A 20,896-nucleotide genomic window follows, 5' to 3' on the forward strand; every position below is an offset into this window, starting at 1 on the left:
AACTGAGTCAGTGGCCAAAACCACACACAACCCTTTTTTATATGGTTTTAGCGATTTATTACTTTTAGCAAATCGGGCTCTTAGAAGAAAATATGGAAATAGATTCTCTAGGAAACTGTATCTCCAATAAGGGGAACTATCTTTATTTTAATATGCCGCAACTCAAGTGATTTTTAAAAAATACCTACAACTATTTTTAAATGTTCCTGATTTTTTGTGACGGACATCTGCTACGGGAACATTTAACTATTTGCACATCTTATGTATTTTTCAAATTGTCTAATAGATCCTAAGGATTCTATCTACTGTATATTGCATTTGTGCACAAATAATACAATAACAGCAATAGATTCATTTGACACAACTGTTAATTATTTCCTTTATTTGTTCTCAGCAATACACATAGGTGCCACACCTGAAAATTTTTGTGTGAGGGGCTTAATTTGGGACTGTGTAAATCCAGATCCCTGGGCTCTGCTCCTACATCCTGTCCATTTGCCAAAAAATAATAAATAAAGCAGTACAGACAGCACCACTGCAGATCAAAGCTCCATGACTTGCAAGGGTGTTTATCTCCTGCATGGCCTTTAAGTATTGTCCCACCATTGCACAATGGCATACCTTGCTGATGTGAGTGATATGGGTGGATGGATCTGCACCGGTTCTGTTGCATTCAGGTTACTCTGTGTCTGCAGAGGCAGCGGCAGGATTTCTTCTCAAAGAGTAGCTGAAAGTGCATATCTGTAAATATATCTGAACAGTTTATTTTTACAAAAGTCATTTCCCAGTGCTGTTTCTAGTATTTCATGTCTGCCAAATTTTGTGTCTTGGTTTCTAAAACTTTGTTCATTTCTTAGTAAGCATTTGCCCTTTTGCCTTGAAAATGGGTCATTTTTCATTAAAAATATCCAATACTTAAGTGGGAAAATTACATTTGTTTTTAAAAAAATAGCAAGTTTCATTTTTTTTGGTGAATTTGGAATATCTTCAACTATGTTGGAAAAACTTCCTGCATTTCTAGGTTTCAGGGGGAAAGGAAGGTGAGTAACCTGAGCTAAATAAAGGAAGGGGGGGAAATTCACATTATACTTTTAGCAGTGCTCATAGCCAGAAAAGTAGCACAGTGACAATTGATGTACAGTGTGGATCGACCATATAGAACTATAAAAATTATCTCATGATGGACTGGGTTTACTTTCAGTCCAAATTAATTTGGATTCCAAGTTCCTTCAATTAATTTGCAGCTAACTGCATACAAAATATAGTGGCCATCCTGGAAACCTTTAGAATGTTTTTGTTTGTTTGTTTGTTTGTTGTTTTTTAAATAGGTACTATTACTGTGATATTCACAGGGCTGGACCTGGTTTCTAGATAAAACCACCTGGGATGCTGCTATGCTGGGCCCCTGAAATATAGAAATGATACAGATACAGTCCTCAACCCAAATAAAAGAATCAGGCATTGCATCGCAGTCTCGCAGCATAGGGCCCAATCCAACTCCCACTGAAGCAAATGGAAGTTGGGTCATTGGAAGTTGGGTCAGGCCCATGTTCTCTAGCACAATGCAAGTGCACATAGCAGGTCCTGTCAGAAATTTTCTCTGTTTTACAACCATCACCACTGCTGCTACTCACAGAGGTAGAAGCACGCAGTACAATCTATCTTTATCCTCATCACTGCTGCTTGCCAAGCATTCTGTTGAATGTTTTGGTGTTTTTCCCACCTGTTTAGACAAAATGGCATATGCACACAGTGCCTTGAAAGAAAACAAAAAAATGACACTTGCTTGAAATGTTTGAAGTTCAAATACCGTTGTTGTTTTTAACAAAACCCGAAAACACAAACTATGTCATCTGTCCATTCTTGGATATTGATGATGATGACGACTGCATCAGTTATGTAGATAATGCAGTTGATTGGCAGCATGCTTACCAGACAAGCCCCTACCCCAAACATCTTCAAATCTAAATACAGAACAATCTGCTTACAGAACAAGACCAATGGCTAGCATGACCTTCTGAAGAAAAAAACGACACACTGAATAGCTCTAGCTGTTGCATTGTTACACGGCTGCAGATATTGTATCATTGCAGTGTTCTTCTCTTTCTTTCTTTAGTTTGCAAGTTGCTCAGGGCAGGGACTGTGTCTTTGTGTGTGTGTGTCTCAAACAGTGTCAAGGGTAGCATAAGATCCTGATCTTGCAAACACTTACACCCATGCTTAACTTTAAGCATCTGAGTATTCCAGATTACTTCTATGGAAGAACTTGCATGCTTAAAGTTAAGCATGGGTGTAAGTCTTTGCAGAATCGGGACCCAAGTGCTTACATTTTTAAAATAATTGTTAGCAACCCTTTCCCCCCAGCATAATACCTTGAATGCAGGCACATTAGGAATCACATTCATTCAAAGAGTAATATAGTGTGCACACTTAAAGAATTCATTGTGATTTTATAGATTTATTGGTTCCAGAGATATTTCTTATATTGAAAATAAAGTGTATTTTAGAATAGTAATAACCAGACTGAGCTTTCCCAGTGCATCTATTGCACAGTGGGAAAACAAAATAACAGGTGTTTTTCTTTCTCTGCAAAAAGAACAGGAGTACTTGTGGCACCTTAGAGACTAACAAATTTATTAGAGCATAAGCTTTCGTGGGCTACAGCCCACTTCTTCGGATGCATATAGAGTGAAACATATATTGAGGAGATATATATACACACATAGAGAGAGCATGAACAGGTGGGAGTTGTCTTACCAACTCTGAGAGGCCAATTAAGTAAGAGAAAAAAACTTTTGAAGTGATAATCAAGATAGCTTAGTACAGACAGTTTGATAAGAAGTGTGAGAATACTTACAAGGGGAGATAGATTCAATGTTTGTAATGGCTCAGCCATTCCCAGTCCTTATTCAATCCTGAGTTGATTGTGTCTAGTTTGCATATCAATTCCAGCTCAACAGTCTCTCGTTGGAGTCTGTCTTTGAAGTTTTTCTGTTGTAAAATAACCACCCGCAGGTCTGTCATTGAATGGCCAGACAGGTTAAAGTGTTCTCCCACTGGTTTTTGAGTATTATGATTCCTGATGTCAGATTTGTGTCCATTGATTCTTTTGCGTAGAGACTGTCCGGTTTGGCCAATGTACATGGCAGAGGGGCATTGCTGGCACATGATGGCATATATCACATTGGTAGATGTGCAGGTCAACGAGCCCCTGATGGTATGGCGGTTTTGATTAGGCCCTATGATGATGTCACTTGAATAGATATGTGGACAGAGTTGGCATCGGGCTTTGTTACAAGGATAGGTTCCTGGGTCAGTGTTTTTGTTCAGTGATGTGTGGTTGCTGGTGAGTATTTGCTTTAGGTTGGGGGGTTGTCTGTAAGCGAGGACAGGTCTGTCTCCCAAGATCTGTGAGAGTAAACCTATCCTGAAAGATGATCCTTTACTCTCTAAAGTGCCACAAGTACTCCTGTTCTTTTTGCGGATACAGACTAACACGGCTGGTACTCTGAAACCTTTCTTTCTCTGGACAATCAAAGAACGGATAGAAAGCCCTATATGTTACAGTAGAACCTCCCTAAGACCCCAGTTCTGCATTGAGAATCATGTGGAAACAATGATTCACCATGCTGATCAAACTGTAGTGTAAAGGCCTAACTTGGAATTGTTACTTCAGAGACATTGCAGAATATTAAATATTGTGAGTTACCAAATGAGCCAACAAAAACAAAAGCAAGGGATAAATCCATCATAATGGGCCATACCTTGTTCATTTAGTAGATTAATGTAGTTCAGTTTTAATGGTTAATGGCAATACTTCATAGTGTACTAGGAAATGTTCTGTAATATATTTTATAAAATAAAGAAGTCAGATTGTGAGACCTCACGACAAAGCTCAGTTATTAATCTAAGCTATTAAATCTTTGCTGTGAAGTGGCTAGTAATTTTTGTGTACAATTTTTGTGGTATTCATATTAGCGTGGCACTTCTGCTGTATCTGTTTCACAGCACAGATCCTAGGGAAAAGGGGAAATATGTTTTAGTCATTTTTCTCTCATTTTTCATTCTAAACTCCTTTTTCCAGCTGTTTCTCAGACCTGTGGGGGTGATTATACTCTCATTGACATCAGAGTAAATCAGGAGTAGCTTGAATGCCATTAGCATGGGTCTGTTCTCACATTGGTTTTGCACTGGTTTCACTTTATTGTCTTCACAAAATTGTTTCCTGGTTTACATCAGCATAAGTGAGATCAGACTCAGGCCCTTTACTGATTTAATATAGGGAAAAATCAGGCACGTGAGCCTTCATTGGCCAGATTTATATTTTATACTTCTGTAGTTTATATACTTCAGTTTTTAAGCTAAGAACTTGTACATTTTACATTGCTATGGTGAACTTATTTGAAAGGTGTCATGGTGTGAAACCAAACAGTCCTCCTCTAGCCCTCGTTAATTTTAATAGGATCAAAATTGGGTCTTTACTGAAGTCAAAACTGCTCTTAGAACAGGAACCAAATATTACAAGTCAAATATACGTTCCTTCTATTTTTTATTTCGTAGCTGGTAGTCTAACAAAAACTTTTGGCATTTTTGTCTTGTTAATTTCCCTTTAAAATAAATACTGGGAAAATAAGTAAAGGAGACATATTCAGAGGAAGGTAGGATGAGAATAGAAAAGAAAATTGGAACAGTCTCTGTGACCATCCTTTTTTCTTCACCATTTGGAGTTTGCAATGAATGCAGCAGAGTGTTCAGAATAAAAAGCCATTCTGTAAATTTGTGATCCATCCGACTATGAGCAAAAGGGAATATTTTTCCATTACTATATTTAATTGTTGTGTGCATCTGTGAGCTCACTTAAACCCCATCTGTACACTGCTTCACAAATGCATACAATCCATGCTTTTTCTGGTTGGAATTTGGTGCGCGTTGCACAACCCAACTTCTGTGTGAATTTTGGGAAAGCACTGGAAAATCTCTTAATAGCCACATCAGTAAATGTTCTTCCCATCAATCAAATCTCATTGGTGCAGCGAATGATGCCCTATTTCCAGTGATGATATATATTTCCTGACATTTTGCAATCTGCAATTTAATTTGGGCGGACTATGACTGTTTTTGTTCAATTTTTTGTTGTTGTCGCCTTCAGAGTAGTTGATATTTTGTCAGTGACAGAGAATCTGCACTATTTATGGTTTTTTGCACTATAAAAGTACTGCAGCCCAGTCACATGGCTTCTTCTCCTAAGCCATCTGTCACAGAGGTCTGGAATTTTATGTGAATGTTGGTTGTGCAGACTTAACTCAAGTTTTTTTTATTATGAAAAATGTCACCAACTACAATATTTAGCATTTTACTTTACATTGGTCATTAAACTTGATTACTGTAGGTCTGTTTCATTGCTATAGTTACATATCAACTGTGAAGCCAAAAAACGCTGGGGCAATCATGGCCAACCTATATTGTCGGATCCTGGAGAATGTACTTGGCAAAGATATAGTTAATATCTTGGATTTTTGTAACTAAGGTTTATTAATGCTGGTATAAAAATGTATTTGATATTATACAGATGGCATAAGATGTTGTGGTTACTAAGTTATTATCCAGGATAAGCTGTACTGTCAAATTCAGGGCTTAAAACTATCACAGGAGATTAAACTATTTACTAAAAAGGGGCAAAAAGATATAACCAAAGCGTCTTAGTATGAACATATTAGAAGTGTATTTACTTCCCATAAATATAATAACGCATAGCTCTCTTTAAGCTGAGTGATTGAAAATGTGAACTTTGTCATGCAAGAGAAACAAATACAAGAGGTGCCTTTGAGTTTCTAAATTGTGCACAAGCAGCTAGCCGAGTAGTCCTTGGAACTAGGCTAGTGCATCTCTCTTAGGCTTTTGGCCCCACAGCAAGAGTTGATCATTAAGTTCTTCATTTCCAACAATGCCTAGTGACTTTGTATGTTTTGGTCTCAGGTGCCCAACTTGAGGCACCGCACAGAAGCCTGATTTTCAGAAGGCGGGCGCTTAACAGTTCTGAAGATTGGTTCCCTTTAAGGTGTCTCAAGCTGGGCACCCAAAAATTGACCCACCCCAAATCGCTCATGACTTTTGAAAATGTAGGCCTGGATCACTGGCTACCATCTGCATTCACAGCCTGCCAACAAATATGCTTGAGGAAACTGCTTTCCTTTGCTGAAGAAAGTCTAGATGGGCAATACTAACAGTGAATTGTTGGATGGCCTTTAAATGCTTATAAAGGCCAGGAAGTTGCTAATTATGTTACCAAATCTTTGGCCTCCTTCAGTAAAATGACATTACTGCTGCTGGTACCATGATTTGAAGTGGATCACAATGTGGAAGTCACCCTATGGTTAAATGGGCATTGTGATTTCATTTATTCTTTGAAAATGGTGCCACTGAAGGATTAGTACATGGCTACCTGGATGGTGCCTGTGCTCCATCTGAGTCCAGCCAGGGTGGTCTATCATACCATCAACACTGAAGCAGAACTCCGCATTCCATTGTATTGGATTGTAAGCTCTTTGAGGAAGTGACTGTCTCTTACTATGGTTATACAGTACCTAGCACATTTGGGCCCCAAGCTCTAACTGGGGCCTCTGGGCCCTTCTGCAATACAAATAATAAAACAATAACAATGGGAACATATAGTGTTAACTGCAGACATCTTTGTACTTACTGCCTGATAAGTCATCTTTACTCTGATGTCAGCCCATAACCCCAAAGCCAGTGTTGACCTGTTAAGACTGGACAATTTATGCAATAAGACTACATAGGTCTCTGCTCTTCCAGAGGCCAGAAAGCCATACATACTCACAGCCTGAAACCAGATTCTCATTCCATGGTCCCATTTGACTAATAACTGTGAGCTGTGGCAGAAGCTGACTCTTTTAATTTGCCCCCATCCACACACATATAACGTTGCTCCTTGATTTGAGACCTGCCCTTTGGCGCCATCTCATGGCTTTTCTGTCCATGCAGAGGGGATGGGGATGCCCAGAGGCAGTGGAAACTCCACAAACAAGTGACAGGGAGATGGTTTGCAACTTCTTAAATGAGGTTGTAGACAGGCCAGGTGTGTGGGTGATGTGTTTTCAGAGGTGAGGAAACCCAACAGGCAGGGGGAGAGCTGGATTGTTACTTCAGATACTGACAAAACCTAGGGTCAGCCCTGCCTAAATTATATAGTACATAGGATGTATATTTGTAGCCTCTGTTACTGAATCCCACTTTAAGGACACAATTGCCAGACCAAGAATTCTGTCTTCTATTCGCTTTTATGGTCAACTGTGGAAGGAGAGGGGGAGGGAACAAGGAACTTTCCCTTCCCTGTGCTCCTAAGAAAGGCAGTAGCAGCCCCTGCTACCAGGTCTCAAGATGACATAAGGAGAGAGGGAGGGGCAAGGATGAGGCCTACCACACACACGTACCAGCCAGCAGAACTAGCCCATTGAAGAGGAGAGTGTATGCTGTATGCTGGAGATCTCTGAGAGGAATCGTACATGGTGCCTCCAGGAGCTTTCCCTATGCCGGTGTGGCTCTACCCTGCTCCTATTGCAGGTCTGTGCCTTAATGGCACAATCTGGCACTTGTTTTGTAGTAAATCTTTTTAAAGGTGCTTTCCAAGTCAAATTCTGCTTAAGGCAATATGTTATTTTCAGTGCTGTATGAAACATCAGGGGAAAATTCTCCTTCATCTGTTTTAGCACATTTCCGCCCCCCATGTTACAGATGTTGTAATATTTCCGGGGCATGAGGGAGGAGAGGGTGGAAATGTAATAATAATGCTGTTGATGAACTAAGCAGTGCATTAATGCTTTTAACTGTGACTGGGGGTCATAGTTCTCTCTAAGAGTAAAAAGATCAAGAAGATTTAAAGCTAAACTTTTTTTAAATAAACTCAGATTTAGCATGTATAGTTTACATTTTAGAAGCATCTTATTTAAATGCTACTTACTGTGTTTAAGCTCAGAAGCCTGGAGAGCATTACTGAGGTTACACTTAAGTCTGCCTAAGAATTAAACATTAACTGATGTAAATCCAAAAGCTGGTTTTAGACTCAGATAAATTTAAATAAAAGCGTGCATTTACAATTATCCGTTAAAAGCACCACATGGCTATTTTGCAGCCTCAAACTGTGCATTGTCTAAACATTTCTCTATTTCCTGTTATATATCAGGGAGCTGAGATAGAAGTGGATGAAAATGGCACTCTGGATTTGAGCATGAAAAAGAACCGAAACCAGGACAAGGTTATGCCTCTAACTTCTTCCAACGCAGCACTTCCCACTCCTTCCTCTTCTCCCTTCAAAACAAGCAGCATTCTGGTAAATGCAGCCTTCTACCAGGCTCTCTGTGAACAGGAGGGCTGGGATATGCCAATCAACTATAGCAAGACACATGGCAGGAAAGAGGAAGAGAAAGAGGTATCTTTTCAGCTTTTCAGTTAGAGCAGTTGAAGAACTGACACTAAAGCCCTCTGTTTCAAAAGTGGCCTCTAATCTTGGGTGCTTGAATGCCCAGCTTGAGACATCCTGGCCTCAATATTCAAAAGTGATGACTGATTTGGAGTACCCAATCTGATACATCTTAACGAAGACTGATTTGCAGAATGTGGGTGCTCAGCAGTTTGTGAAAATCAGGCCAATTTTAATGGTGTCTCAAATACAGCACATAAAATCATTAGTCACTTTTGAAAATCTTGGTCCTAAGGCCTTACTTTTAGAACTGCTGGGCACTTGTAAAGCAACTGTTCATTTTAACCAGAATAATGGGGCATGCAAGTCTCTCAACCTGCATAACCTAAGGCATCCAAAATTAGAACCCATTTTTGAAAATGTATCCCTACTCTCCAGTGACTGGAGGGTCATGACCTAACTGTAGTATATTTTTGGTCTTTTTAAAAAGTAAAAGTAACCTTATAATTTTGAAGTGCAATGTAATTCTTCCAAGCAACTTTATTATTTTGTGCATTCCAGACATCTCTGTGTTTGGGTATGTATAAATACAGGCATGAAATCCTACAATAATTTTTCACTGGGACAAAGTATTATCATTTCTTTGACACATTTCAGGTGTGCATTGCTCACATCATCCTATTGCGAGTCTTACAGGGTTCAAAGATTAAAATTCCAGAAATGCACACTCCCCAATATATTGCTGGAATTAGGGAATATCAATTGAAATAAATAGCCCAAAAATACAAAAACCTAAATAAATCACCCAAAACTAACTCTCAGGATGGGTACAGGCAGCTGCCATGACGAGACTCCACAAGACAGGCTGCCAGGTGTTAGGTGGTCGTATGGTAGCTGCCGTGTCCAGGAGAGCCAAGTGCTGATAATTTTCTTGCTTTATGTGTCTTTGTTTTTGCCCCTTTTGTGTATTTTTTTATTGACTGTTGGCAGCATAGTGTCCTTTGGTTTTCTTATTTCTTTTTTTGGCTGCATGTTTCTCTTGAACTTAACTGCCAGAATAGGGTTCAGAGAAGGTTTGGATGGATTTGTTATCGTGGTGAAGAATATTCATAGGCAAGTAACTAAATGAAATCTTGGTAATGGACAGAGATGGGCCTGAGTTGCAGAGTTCAGTTCCAGCCCCAAAGTTCCCCATAGTTCAGATCTGGAGTTTTAGTTCAGGTTCGAATATATGGCTATCCCATTTGTATTTGCATGAAGTAGAAAAGTAGCACTTTAGCATTGTAGTTATTATAGAAGTGGTTTTTTTTCTGAATTATCATGATTGGTGAACTTTAATAAAGTAACATATTCAACAAGGATAGATCCACCTAGAGCTGAGGATGGGGATTCACCTCTAGTATTTCAAAATGCCTGGTAGAAAAAGGGTATCAGTCACGTGAATAGAAAACTCTCAGGATGGGTACAGGCAGTTGCCATCACGAGACTACACAAGACAGGCTGCCAAGTGTTAGGTGGTCTTATGGTAGCTGTCATGTCCTGGAGAGCTAAGTGCTGTGATCCCCACTCTGCTGATGCTGATCTGTAACCCAGGGTTAAGCATCTAGAATAACAATTTTTATTGAGAAAAGACAGACAGTGGCTGGAGAGTGGTTTAAATTATGTAGTGAGTAAGAGGACCAGATTCTTCCCTGCAATATGGCCCCTTTGTGCTGCACTGCCAGCAGGTATATCCAGCCTTGAGAAAATTATCCCACTGCCAGGGAATCCACTGGTATTGCAGACCTGGCAAAGAGCTCTCATGCCACTCCTCTTCCCTGCTGCCAGCGTAGCATAGAATAGGGATCATGGCTAGAGGAAAGAGGGCACGGATAGAACACCCCTATGCCACGCTGTTCCCCTACTGCAGTTTTGGCCAACTGTGGTGTGGGGACTGGCCCCAGGCACTGCATAAGCAGCATCAGTGCCATCACTGAGGAGGCCACAAAGTTGAGTATACAGCCATCTTTGCACCCCACCACCCCAATGGACTGCACTGTGTGCAATTTGTCCGTAATCAGGGATCTGGCCCAAGACCTCTGCTCTGAGCACTTCTGCTCCCAGAGAACATTGACATGGCCAATGGTCTCAGGGCCAATGGTTCTGTTTTGCAAGTAGAAGTCTGGCAGTTATCCCCATGCAAAGCAAATGAATGATAATATCTATTTCTAATTCATTGTTATCTGGTTCATATGCACAACAGTTGCTTAATTTTGGTGGTAATTTCCAGAAAATATTGTCTTTCTCTCTCTTAGTGAAATAGCCTGTCCAGATGCCCCCTAAAAAAAAAATTCTGAATTTGGAAAAAGCTCAACATCTCTGTAAAAAGGAAAGCACCGAGAAATAACCAGAGCTGTCAGTTTAGTTCAACTGTCAGTTCTCCAAAGATTTCAGGGCTTAAAAATGTTAAAAGTGCCAGATGCTATTATCTGTTATTCATGTTACCATTATGTTCTGGTCTTTGCTGAAATCAATATAAACTTCCATCTGTACATTAATGGAATTTCATTGCTCGCTTGCTTTCTTTTGTGCCCGCGCGTGAATACACACACACACTCTTTGTAGAAAATAGACCTCTGGTTCTGATTTTTTTTAAATCTAATATGCTTTAGAATTCTAATAACATTTCATTCTAACTCTGCTGTCTAGAAATTGTACTCTGCACTTAATTAACTGAGATAAGTATCCACTTACCATAAGTGAAAAAAAAAGGGATGGATGATGGGGGGGAGTTTTTTTGACCCATTCTATAAAGGATTTATGTCACACAGTAAATATGAAATCCACTAGAGGAGTGCACAGCCCAGGTACCTGGTCTACGTGCTCAGCACTATATGTGCAAAGCCAAGGAAAGAATTCTCTGCTCCAACTTGCAGTAGTAGCTTGCAGCTGCTAATGCAGGCTATGGACAGGACTAGCTACTCAGGGGCCAATGGACAGCCCATACGTGTGTTTATTGCCAGTGGATCTGCATGGTCAGGGACCAGCTGGCCATGAACATAGCCCAGTTTGCCTCCTCCAGCCTCCCCTGGCATGCAAGGAACTTCAGTGTCTTTCTGCATGGCCCCTTTGCATCATGCCTCCCTTCTAGTTACTACTGCAATTTTTAACTTCCCCAGCCCCCAGGATTTCATGCTGCTTGAATAATAACAATATCCCCCAAACTATTAAGGGAAATTATTGGTTTAAATGTTTGTCTCTGTCCTTCTTCAGAAATATACTAGAGAATTTCAACAGGAAAAAGACAGATTTTTATTATCCCCTTAATCTCAATTAGCACCTTTTTCATGCTATGTGCTTCCCTTTAAAACATGTCTTTCTTTTGCAAAGAATCTCAGACAAAAAAACTTTATTTACAGTGGAATTAAGATTGTAAGAAAGTACCTGTTAATATAAAAGAGTATTCTTACATTATTGCAATGCAGGGAATTATTAAAATTGCAATGCAGGGAATTCACAGTTAACATGTGAAAACCCAGATGTTTGAAAGTCAAAACATTCAAACCAGAGCTGGCACTAGGCATAAGCAGACTAAGCAATTGCTTAGGGTCCCAAGCAGCTCAATGGGGCCTTCTGTAACTTGCAAGCAACACTATCTAATGAATGTATGTGCTGCACATATCAGACACTTACTGGGTGTATCTCTCTCTCTCTCTGTCACTCACACACACACACACACACACACACACACATCTTCCACTTGATATAAAGAACAAATCCCTTTGATGGGAGCATTAATAGGTCCCTTATCCTCTATGTGAGTCGGCCACTAGAGGGCAACATAAAACACACATAAAATCATAAAATGCAGTCCGGCTGGAGCAGGTAAATAGGGACATTAAGCCTGGCTTGTGAAGTTATTTGGGGTCTCTGGCCCATGCTGCAGGATGCAGGGAGGTACCAGTCTCTAGTTTCTGATTAATGATGGATTTGCTCTTCATAGGCAGCTATAGTGCTGAGGTTCCTCTCTGATAGTAAGGGTCAACAGTTAGCACTTGAAAAGTACATACGGAAGGGTGGTCAGAGTAAAGGGCAGAGTTCAAGTTGATGGGAGAAATGCTGACCCCTTTGAAATCAATGGCAAAACTCTGATATTTAGACTTTTGAACAACATTTTTTAAATTTCCTAATTTTCAAATGCTGCTTTTTAACATTAACTCCAAATTGTATTTACTTTCACAGGTTTAGTTTTTTATATTTACTTTTTAATAATGTTTTAAATGAATAAATATTTATATTATATTAATTAAAATTAAATTGAAGTAAAATAAAGTAATAGATAATTACACCTTTGGGATCTTTTAAGGTTATCTTTATCTGAAATTTTCCTTTAAAAACAAAATCCCTAAAGCCTAAAATATTAGTTGAATTGCCTCCATTTAAAAGTATTAATAATTACCATGAAAAAACTGTGTAGAAAAAAAATGAAGAAAAATATTTGTACTCTCTATGTTAGTTATAGTAGCATATGAGATGATTCCCAAACAATCTAACCTCACAAATGCAGTTGTAAAAATTAGCAGTAATTGATTTATCAATAATATGACGAGGTTTATATGTGTGTATATATAATGTGAGTTATAGTAGGCAATAGATAGCCAACACCTGAAAGCAGAAGGAAGTAATGTAAAGGAACCAGCTACAGACTGGCATAGGTGAGCTGCCAGAACTGGGGAGCATATGGAAGCTTTATCAGAAGCAACACCCCCATTAGGCAGAAGCTCATAGGTGCTGGAATAGGGGTGCAGTCACACCCCCTGGTTTGAAGTGGTTTCCATTAAGTACAGGGTTTACAGTTTGATTGAATGTCTCTCAGTACTCCCATTATACAAATTGTTCCAGCACCCCTGCAGAAGCTCCATTTGCAGTCCACATTCACCCCAGTTTCTGCTGCTCTCGTCACTCTGTGCTTATCAGCTTCACAGAAGTCCCTGTCCCTGTGGTTCTCTCCAGTCCTGGAGATCCTCTAAGTGCCACAATTCCCCAGCCCTTATCCTGGAGAGCTTGTCAACTGTACAATGCCAGAAGCACCTACAGTACTAGGTCTGGGAGCTTTGCAGGACCAAAGTGCTTCTTGTCCCAACCTTAGGCAGCAATCTCTGGTCCTATTAAGCCTTTTCTGCAAAGCCTACTTATCTGCGACTCCTTGCTCCAGTGGCGTTTATAAACTGGCATGAATCCCAGCTGGGAATTCTACAGACTTTATAGTTCTGCCAGGGACTCTGGAGATTTCTCAAAGGTTTATGTGTTCATAATGAATCTCTCCAAATGAACCACTTAACCTTCCAAAAAATTTCAAACCCACTAGTCCTCAGTGAGGACAAAACAATCTTGAACTTTCTAGACCAAGCCATTTTGAAGCAATGACATTCTAAAAAGAGAAGTCTTCAGAAAGTGAAACTGTAATATTCAATATTTCAGATTTCCAAAATGTCTTTTCAATGGAGTGACTACTATGTCTCTATAATATCCATTAAACAGCAAAACAACAGATGGTAACATTTAAATTTTTATCTACAAATGAACAGGCCAGGTTAGAACTGAAGACCATTCCTACAGTTCTGCAAGAAAATTGCAAAGAACATTTGTGATTTTTTTTCATAACAAGACTCTACTATTTGGATAAGATTAAAACATCACTTCATGCCACACTCTTAGGGAGTTTTGCATTTACATCTCCTAGACTGCAGCTTAATGATTTATTTGTTTATGGTACAATCATATTTATTTGTACAGCATACAGTAGCACAGTGATTTACTTGCAGAAGAAAACCAGAGTAATCCCCCCTTGCAAAACTTTAGGTTCTGTAACTCAAAATGTTCAATAACTTTCAGGCCAAGGGCTGTATTTTCCCCTTCTTTTCTCTATGGATTTTTTCTTTCGCTAGCATTATCATTTTCCAAATATAACCCCTGTTTACCCAGGATACAGCCTCAAGACCTCGTGTGGCTTCGAGACCTCTAGGAATTATTTTACAAATAAATCATTGCACATAGTAAAACATCTATCCCTCAATCTCTGAAAATATGGTGCATTAATCTTTTATCATATCTCCATCACTGCTGAAAGCTTAGATAATTTTGCCTGTATGTTCTTCAAGAGGTCCCCCACACACACACACACACATACACAAAAACAAAAGATTGGTTGAATATAAGAAAGACAGGGAAGAGAGAAAACCCTTTGTGACATTCTTATCTGATATTTCAGAAAGATCCATTGAGCTCCCCAGAAAACCTGGAGGAAAAAAAGTATCCAGGAGATGTCTCCATACCGAGTCCAAAACCCAAGCTCCATCCAAGAGATCTCAAGAAGGAACTCATCACGTGAGTCACAAAAATGTCACATTTTCCTTTCTCCTCTTCTGTGAAGACTAAAGACACTAAGCACAGCAGAACGTCTGTGAGTCAGCTGCTTTGGAGGAGCTGTGCAGGGGAATTCTGCACCCACTGCTTCCTACACAAGAGTGTTCCATTGTGGCTCTCTTGGGCTGGGCAGCAGTGAGATTTATAGTCAAGGCAAGTCAGGAAAGGACTGTCGGCCTGGATGGAGGATTCATGACTATATAGATTTACTGGCTAACCCCACCTCTCATGCACAGAGGTAATAAAATGGCAGCAGCCACCACTACACACGTGGATTGTAGTAATGATTGCAGAGTGGCTGTTCTGAGACTCCTATTACTGTTGTGGAAAACAGATTTTATTCCCCTCTGTCCTCCATGGAGATCCCCTACAGTGATTTTGTGTAGGAATCCAGGGCATAGCTCTAGGATTTAAAAGAAGCAGAGCCGATAAAAAATATGGACCATAAAGACAAACAACTCACTAAGGACTCAATCCTGCCTATCTGCAGAGAACCATGTGCAAACTCAGAAAAGATTGATAGCTAAAGACAATGAGGGTAGCAGAGGTTACCACACATACTGCACAATGATGTCCATGTCAGAATGGCATGTAGATGTCACCATGAGTGTAGTTCTAAGATGCATGCTGCCCTTCTATAAGATAATGGAAAATCAGCATCCATATCCATACGTTACATTATGTGTGCATATTACCAGATGATCCCAGAGTTCTCAAGCAGGAAGGTAAGGAGGAAAACAGCTTCAGATGAGTTTAGTTCAAGGACTAAATCAAGAGTCTGAAATTCCTTTGTATGAGAATAATACAGACTGAGGATAAATTCAATATGCTTTAGATTAAAGGATCATTCTTAAAAGAAACCTCAGCTGTTCCTTTACAATAAATTACAGGAGTTCAGACTTCTTAAATGCTGGTGCTGAATGTAAGACAAGTAACACTGACTGTAAAAAAAAATCCGTTGAGCAGCATTGTCCCCAGGTACATTCCATGTACTCCAGATGTTGAACAACATAATGTGCTTGCTGGACAAAGTATTTTAAGGCCATTGCTCAAAATAGAAAAAAATAGTCTCTGCCTTGTACATTACAAAATAATTAACTGTCTGCTCTCCCCAGATCCCCAATATACAGAGCATGATTCTCTTCTCGCTTACACTGGTGTAACTCAGTAGAAGCTCCACTGAAGTCTGTGAAGTTACAACAGTGTAAAACTTGTGTGAGTGGAGAATCAGGCCCACAGTCTCCTTCATTTTTTGCAAGATGGCCTGCGTCCTAGAGCTCGACCCACAAATGAATGTGGGGTGTCTGCCTCAGAGTCATTTCCTTTCTGCATGTCCTTGTTGTCAGTATTTGTTATGCAGTAACAGCAGGTTCTGCACTGTACTGAACATAGATGAAGAAACAGTCCTTGTTCAAGGTGTTTATAGGGTAAACAGACTGTTCCCTTACTTGCACAATCTGAACTATAATATGTCTCACTTCCTTTTAAAAAACAGATTTAAAGTAGGAAAATGAAGCAGCTTTTGAGCATTAACACAGACTGGGCCATTTTGTTATCTGATAAAGCAACACAGTTGAGGAAACATATAGAATAACACAGCAGAGTCACTTGGCACCTACCTTTTAAAAACAATAAAAACCAAAACCAACTGCGACTTATACAGATTTGCCTCAAGTGGCAGGGAACAAAGCAGTGTATGTGCTGATTAAGAAAGTTAATTAATAACTTAGTTTTATAAGGATTAGATCTGAGACCTTCCAAACAGGCAGATTATTTAAAACGATTGAATGAGGTCATGTTATTCACCAGTCTGTTTACATGTGTAATGCCAGTAGCCAGTTTGCATGCACAGGCCAAGATTTTCAGAAATGACTAGTGATTTTGGGTGTCCAGCTTGAGATTCCCTAGAGGGGCCTTGTTTTCAGAAAAAGCTGATTACCCACCTTCTGAAAATTAGGCCCTTTTCAACTGTCTCTTTTTGGACACCCAAGACCACTAATCATGTCTTAAAATCCTGGCCATGCTCCTTGAAAAATCTTTGGATTCACATCAAAACATTGTCAACATCTAAAACGTTTTTTTGACATCCATAGACTGCTCTGTCTCTCATTTAATATTCACCTGGGACTCAGTACACATATTTCATTGCTGTTTTCCCCTCTATCTCCCAACCCTGGTAGGCGCCTCAAGACAAAAGCAGTCTGCACCACTTACTGATGATAGTCCATAGCACATCACTGCAGACTCATTCACAGCTGAACTCCATGACATCAACCCTTGTCCTGCTATTTGCTTTGCAGACTCAGTGGCACTGAGTCAGTGAGACTCAATCTCTGTCTCTGGAAATTACGTTTCCTAAGGGAAAACTCTGTAGAGTGAGTCTTTCACCTCTGGTAGTGCAATCTGCATATTGGCTGTTCACCATATTGTATCTGCAATTGCAGTTCATGACCTAAATGGTCTCAGGCTTGAGTTTATTCTGCCTCTTGTAAAACAACAACAACAAAAAATGGTTGTGAATTTATTAAAAACACTAATGTCTTTCCTTCTGTGATGTTTATTGCTTTGTGATATGGGCTGATTTCCAGATGTTGATAAAGACATTTTCCTTCTTTTCGTAATAACTGGGTGTCCTTTCTTCACCATATTATCAGATTACTTACAAGAATTGCATCCAGTTTTAACACATACACAGTGGATACATTGCACACAGAGTGGCAATGTATAGCTAAAGTGCACCTGTCCAGACAATGAAACAAGAAACATTTTTAATATATTGGATGAAGAATCCATAGCTGATACTGGGGGCAGACAGTATGTACTGTGTGCCCACTGAGCCCAGAACATACTGAGCAAGTCAATACAAGTGGCTCCATCATGAGGAAGTTCTTATAATGACATAGGCCCTTGAAAAAAAAATTATATCTATACACAGAGGATGATTTCCAACAGCTCCAATGGGCCATTCCAGCAACTTCGAATAGCTGGGTCATAGAAACACCCTGGCCATACCCATCCTGCAAGAGGTGATGTAGAGCCAGCTACACTGATTGTGCCTGTTGGGGACTCCTCTACACTGGAGAACTCTGATGGAGCACATCTGTCTGGTTTGAGACCCTGATTGAGTCAATATAAAGGCCCCTCAAACCCTGATTTTCAGGTATATTAAAGACCCTTTATACAACTCCAACAGCATAAAGAGCCTTACAACGTGCGTACATGTAATTCATCCCTGCTCCTGTCCTTTCTGCTTTACACCACTAGAGCAGTATATAGGGACTTAAGTGTGAATGAGAATCAGGCCTCAATGAGTAAGGCCTGGTCTACACTCAGGGCTGGCTTTAGGGTGATTCAGCCGATTCCCTGGAATCGGGCCCCGCGCCCCTAAGAGGGCCCCACAACGTCCCGAAGGAGCTGCCGCCGAAGTCCCGCCACTGTCTTCGGCGGCAGCTCAATCGCTGCCGCGGAGGAAGGTCCCTCCGCCAAAGTGCCGCCGAAGGCACCGGCAGCTGATCGAGCTGCCGCCAAAGTCCCGGCACTGTCGTCATCGGCATTTCGGCGGAGGGACCTTCCTCCGCGGCAGTGATTGAGCTGTCGCCGAAGACAGCGGCGGGACTTCGGTGGCAGCTCCTTCGAATCGGGCCCCGCGGTGCCTAAAGCTGGCCCTGTCTACGCTACACGGGTAGGTCAACATAAGCTGCCTTGCGTCAACCTAGCTGTGGAAGTGTCTTCGCATAAATTTGGCTCCTGCAGACATAAGTGCCTCTCTACGCTGATTTAGCAACACCATCTCCCCAAGTGGCGCAGAGTCACGGTCGATGTAACTATGTCGATGCAGTGGCTGTGTAGACACTGCGTTGCTTACGTTGACTGTTACTGGCCTCCAGGAGCCGTCCCATAATGCCCCACACTGACAATGCAATCGATACAAGCACTCCTGGAGAGGATGTGCACCGCCGACGCAAGGAGCAAAATGTGCATGCACACAAGCGATTTAATAACAAAGATAGCTGTATGCCAACGTAAGTTAGGTCGATATCATTTTGTAGTGTAGACATAGCCTAAGTCAGACTTATTTTACTACTTTGGAGCAATTTTTTAGTGCTTTGCCACTTACACTCACTTTACACTAATCTTGTAATTTATGATCCCCTTACTAGGGCCATTAGCAAGGATTGAACTCAAGATGTGGCATTGCAGCACACTCCTATACAATTTGAGCTATGGAAATAAGTCAGTTAGCTGGTAGAAGCCCGTGGGATGTTAGTGGAGACATGGCACAATTTTGCCAGTGTACTACATGTATACCATCATTTTTGTTATTGCTGAATATAGCCCAGAAGCTTCCTAGGGAATTGAACCTGTTCACTCCGGGCTGCAGTTGGATGAATGGTCAGTTGTGTCTGTCCTGGAAGTCACAATGACACCTAATTACGTTACTGGAAGTCTTTAAATCAAGACCGAATGCCTTTCTAAAAGATATGTTCTAGCTCAGCCAGAAGTTATGGGCATGGTGCAGGCATTGCTGGCTGAGGTTCTGAGGCCTATTGTTATGCAGGAAGTCAGACTTAGATGTTCATAATGGTACTTGCTGACCTTAAAATCTATGAATTGTCATAAAAAATAGCTGGCAGTAATGAAACTACCCAGACTGCACCATGATCTGTGGTAACTGCAAAATCTATGCAAAACATATGGTGGTTTCAGCTAACCCAGAGATACATAAAATTGTTTTGATTCACATGGGTTATGAAACTTTACACAACTGTACTGTGTTCTAACCCATATACTTAGATCGAGAGTGGTACTGTCATGATGATAACATTGATTTTAGATCATGTCAAATGTAGTTGGTGTGAAGTTGGTATGTGGCAGGTTGTTGTTTAGCGGGGGGGTGAACTGTATTTACATAATTTGGAAACAGTCTTAATTCTAACTGCACTTTCTATACACAGCTGCCCGACTCCAGGATGTGATGGCAGTGGTCACGTAACAGGAAACTATGCATCACACCGCAGGTGAGAAATGACAAAAACTCATAACAGGAAGTAGAGCTGCTTTCTTTACAGTCAGCTTCTAATATTTTTATATATAACACTATTGGGCAAATAATTTTCAGCCAATTAATGTACCCAGCAAACTCAGCCTTTGTTTTTTCTTGTGGTATATCTCTCAAGGTTTTTTTAGCTGATTACAAACAGTTCACTTTGATTATTTGTTATGCAAGCTGTGTGGATTAGCTGAGATTGGTTAGATAAGTCATATGGTACTGTTTGTGCGTCCTTAAGTGGATGAGTGTGCAAACACTACTGCCATGAATACAGATTTAAAAGTAGGTTTCCACAAACTTTAGTACAGGTGGCTCTGAAGTTCTCAAATTTGCAAATGCTTTTTGTGTGGTGGCCCTTATTTCCTCTCTGAGCTGGGACAATGGTCCCATCTCCTGCCGTTCCCTTTGGATGTATGGAGGAAGCAGTCCTTGCCTTTCCCCAACAATATGAACTACAGCTCTTTATGCTGGCAACACAAAAGAGTGGGAAAGCTCTTTGTACTCTAACCAGCTCCATGCATAACTGCTTTGGGACCAGACAGAACCTGGCTCCGAGCAAGTAACCTGCTCCGATCTAAAGAATGACTACCCTGTATTATCTAGCTCTCGTTTGCCAACAGCAAGTGTGGTTTTTTAGGGTTTGGGGGGGGGGGCTGTTTCTATTCCATAATAAATAATTAATGCTTTTCTAGAAAAATCATTTTCTGTTTTAGCATATTGAAGAAAACATGTTTCACATCTGTTTTCCTTAGTGTTTCCGGGTGCCCATTAGCCGACAAGACATTAAAATCCCTTATGGCTGCCAACTCTCAAGAGCTTAAGTAAGTAATGACAATAGAAAAAAAGGCTTTGGTTTGGTGATTGCTGTTCATCTCATATTGGCATGTTTCCCAAACAAATGCAGTTATTTAATAGGTAAGAGAATTGATCTTTGTAAAATAAAAGCCAGTTCAACCCCTTGTCCCAAACGTGAAAACAAATTGAAACCAAAGCCTTTAAGAAAA

The 20,896-nt window shown here is 40.4% G+C and overlaps 1 protein-coding gene across 4 annotated transcripts in view; it reads left to right on the plus strand.

Moving 5' to 3' along the window:
• ST18 (ST18 C2H2C-type zinc finger transcription factor) overlaps positions 1 to 20,896 on the plus strand; it is a 52,788-nt gene that overhangs the window by 18,339 nt on the left and 13,553 nt on the right. For 2 of the 4 annotated variants that reach the window (XM_065398267.1, XM_065398268.1), the window contains 4 exons: positions 8,201 to 8,446; positions 14,688 to 14,803; positions 19,798 to 19,860; positions 20,645 to 20,713. In XM_065398267.1, the coding sequence (XP_065254339.1) occupies positions 8,201 to 8,446; positions 14,688 to 14,803; positions 19,798 to 19,860; positions 20,645 to 20,713 (494 nt within the window). The remainder of the gene's footprint in view (positions 1 to 8,200; positions 8,447 to 14,687; positions 14,804 to 19,797; positions 19,861 to 20,644; positions 20,714 to 20,896) is intronic. The other 2 variants (XM_065398269.1, XM_065398270.1) reach the window with 1 other exon arrangement.

Source organism: Emys orbicularis, chromosome 2, assembly GCF_028017835.1.
Source record: "Emys orbicularis isolate rEmyOrb1 chromosome 2, rEmyOrb1.hap1, whole genome shotgun sequence".
NCBI lineage: Eukaryota > Metazoa > Chordata > Testudines > Emydidae > Emys > Emys orbicularis.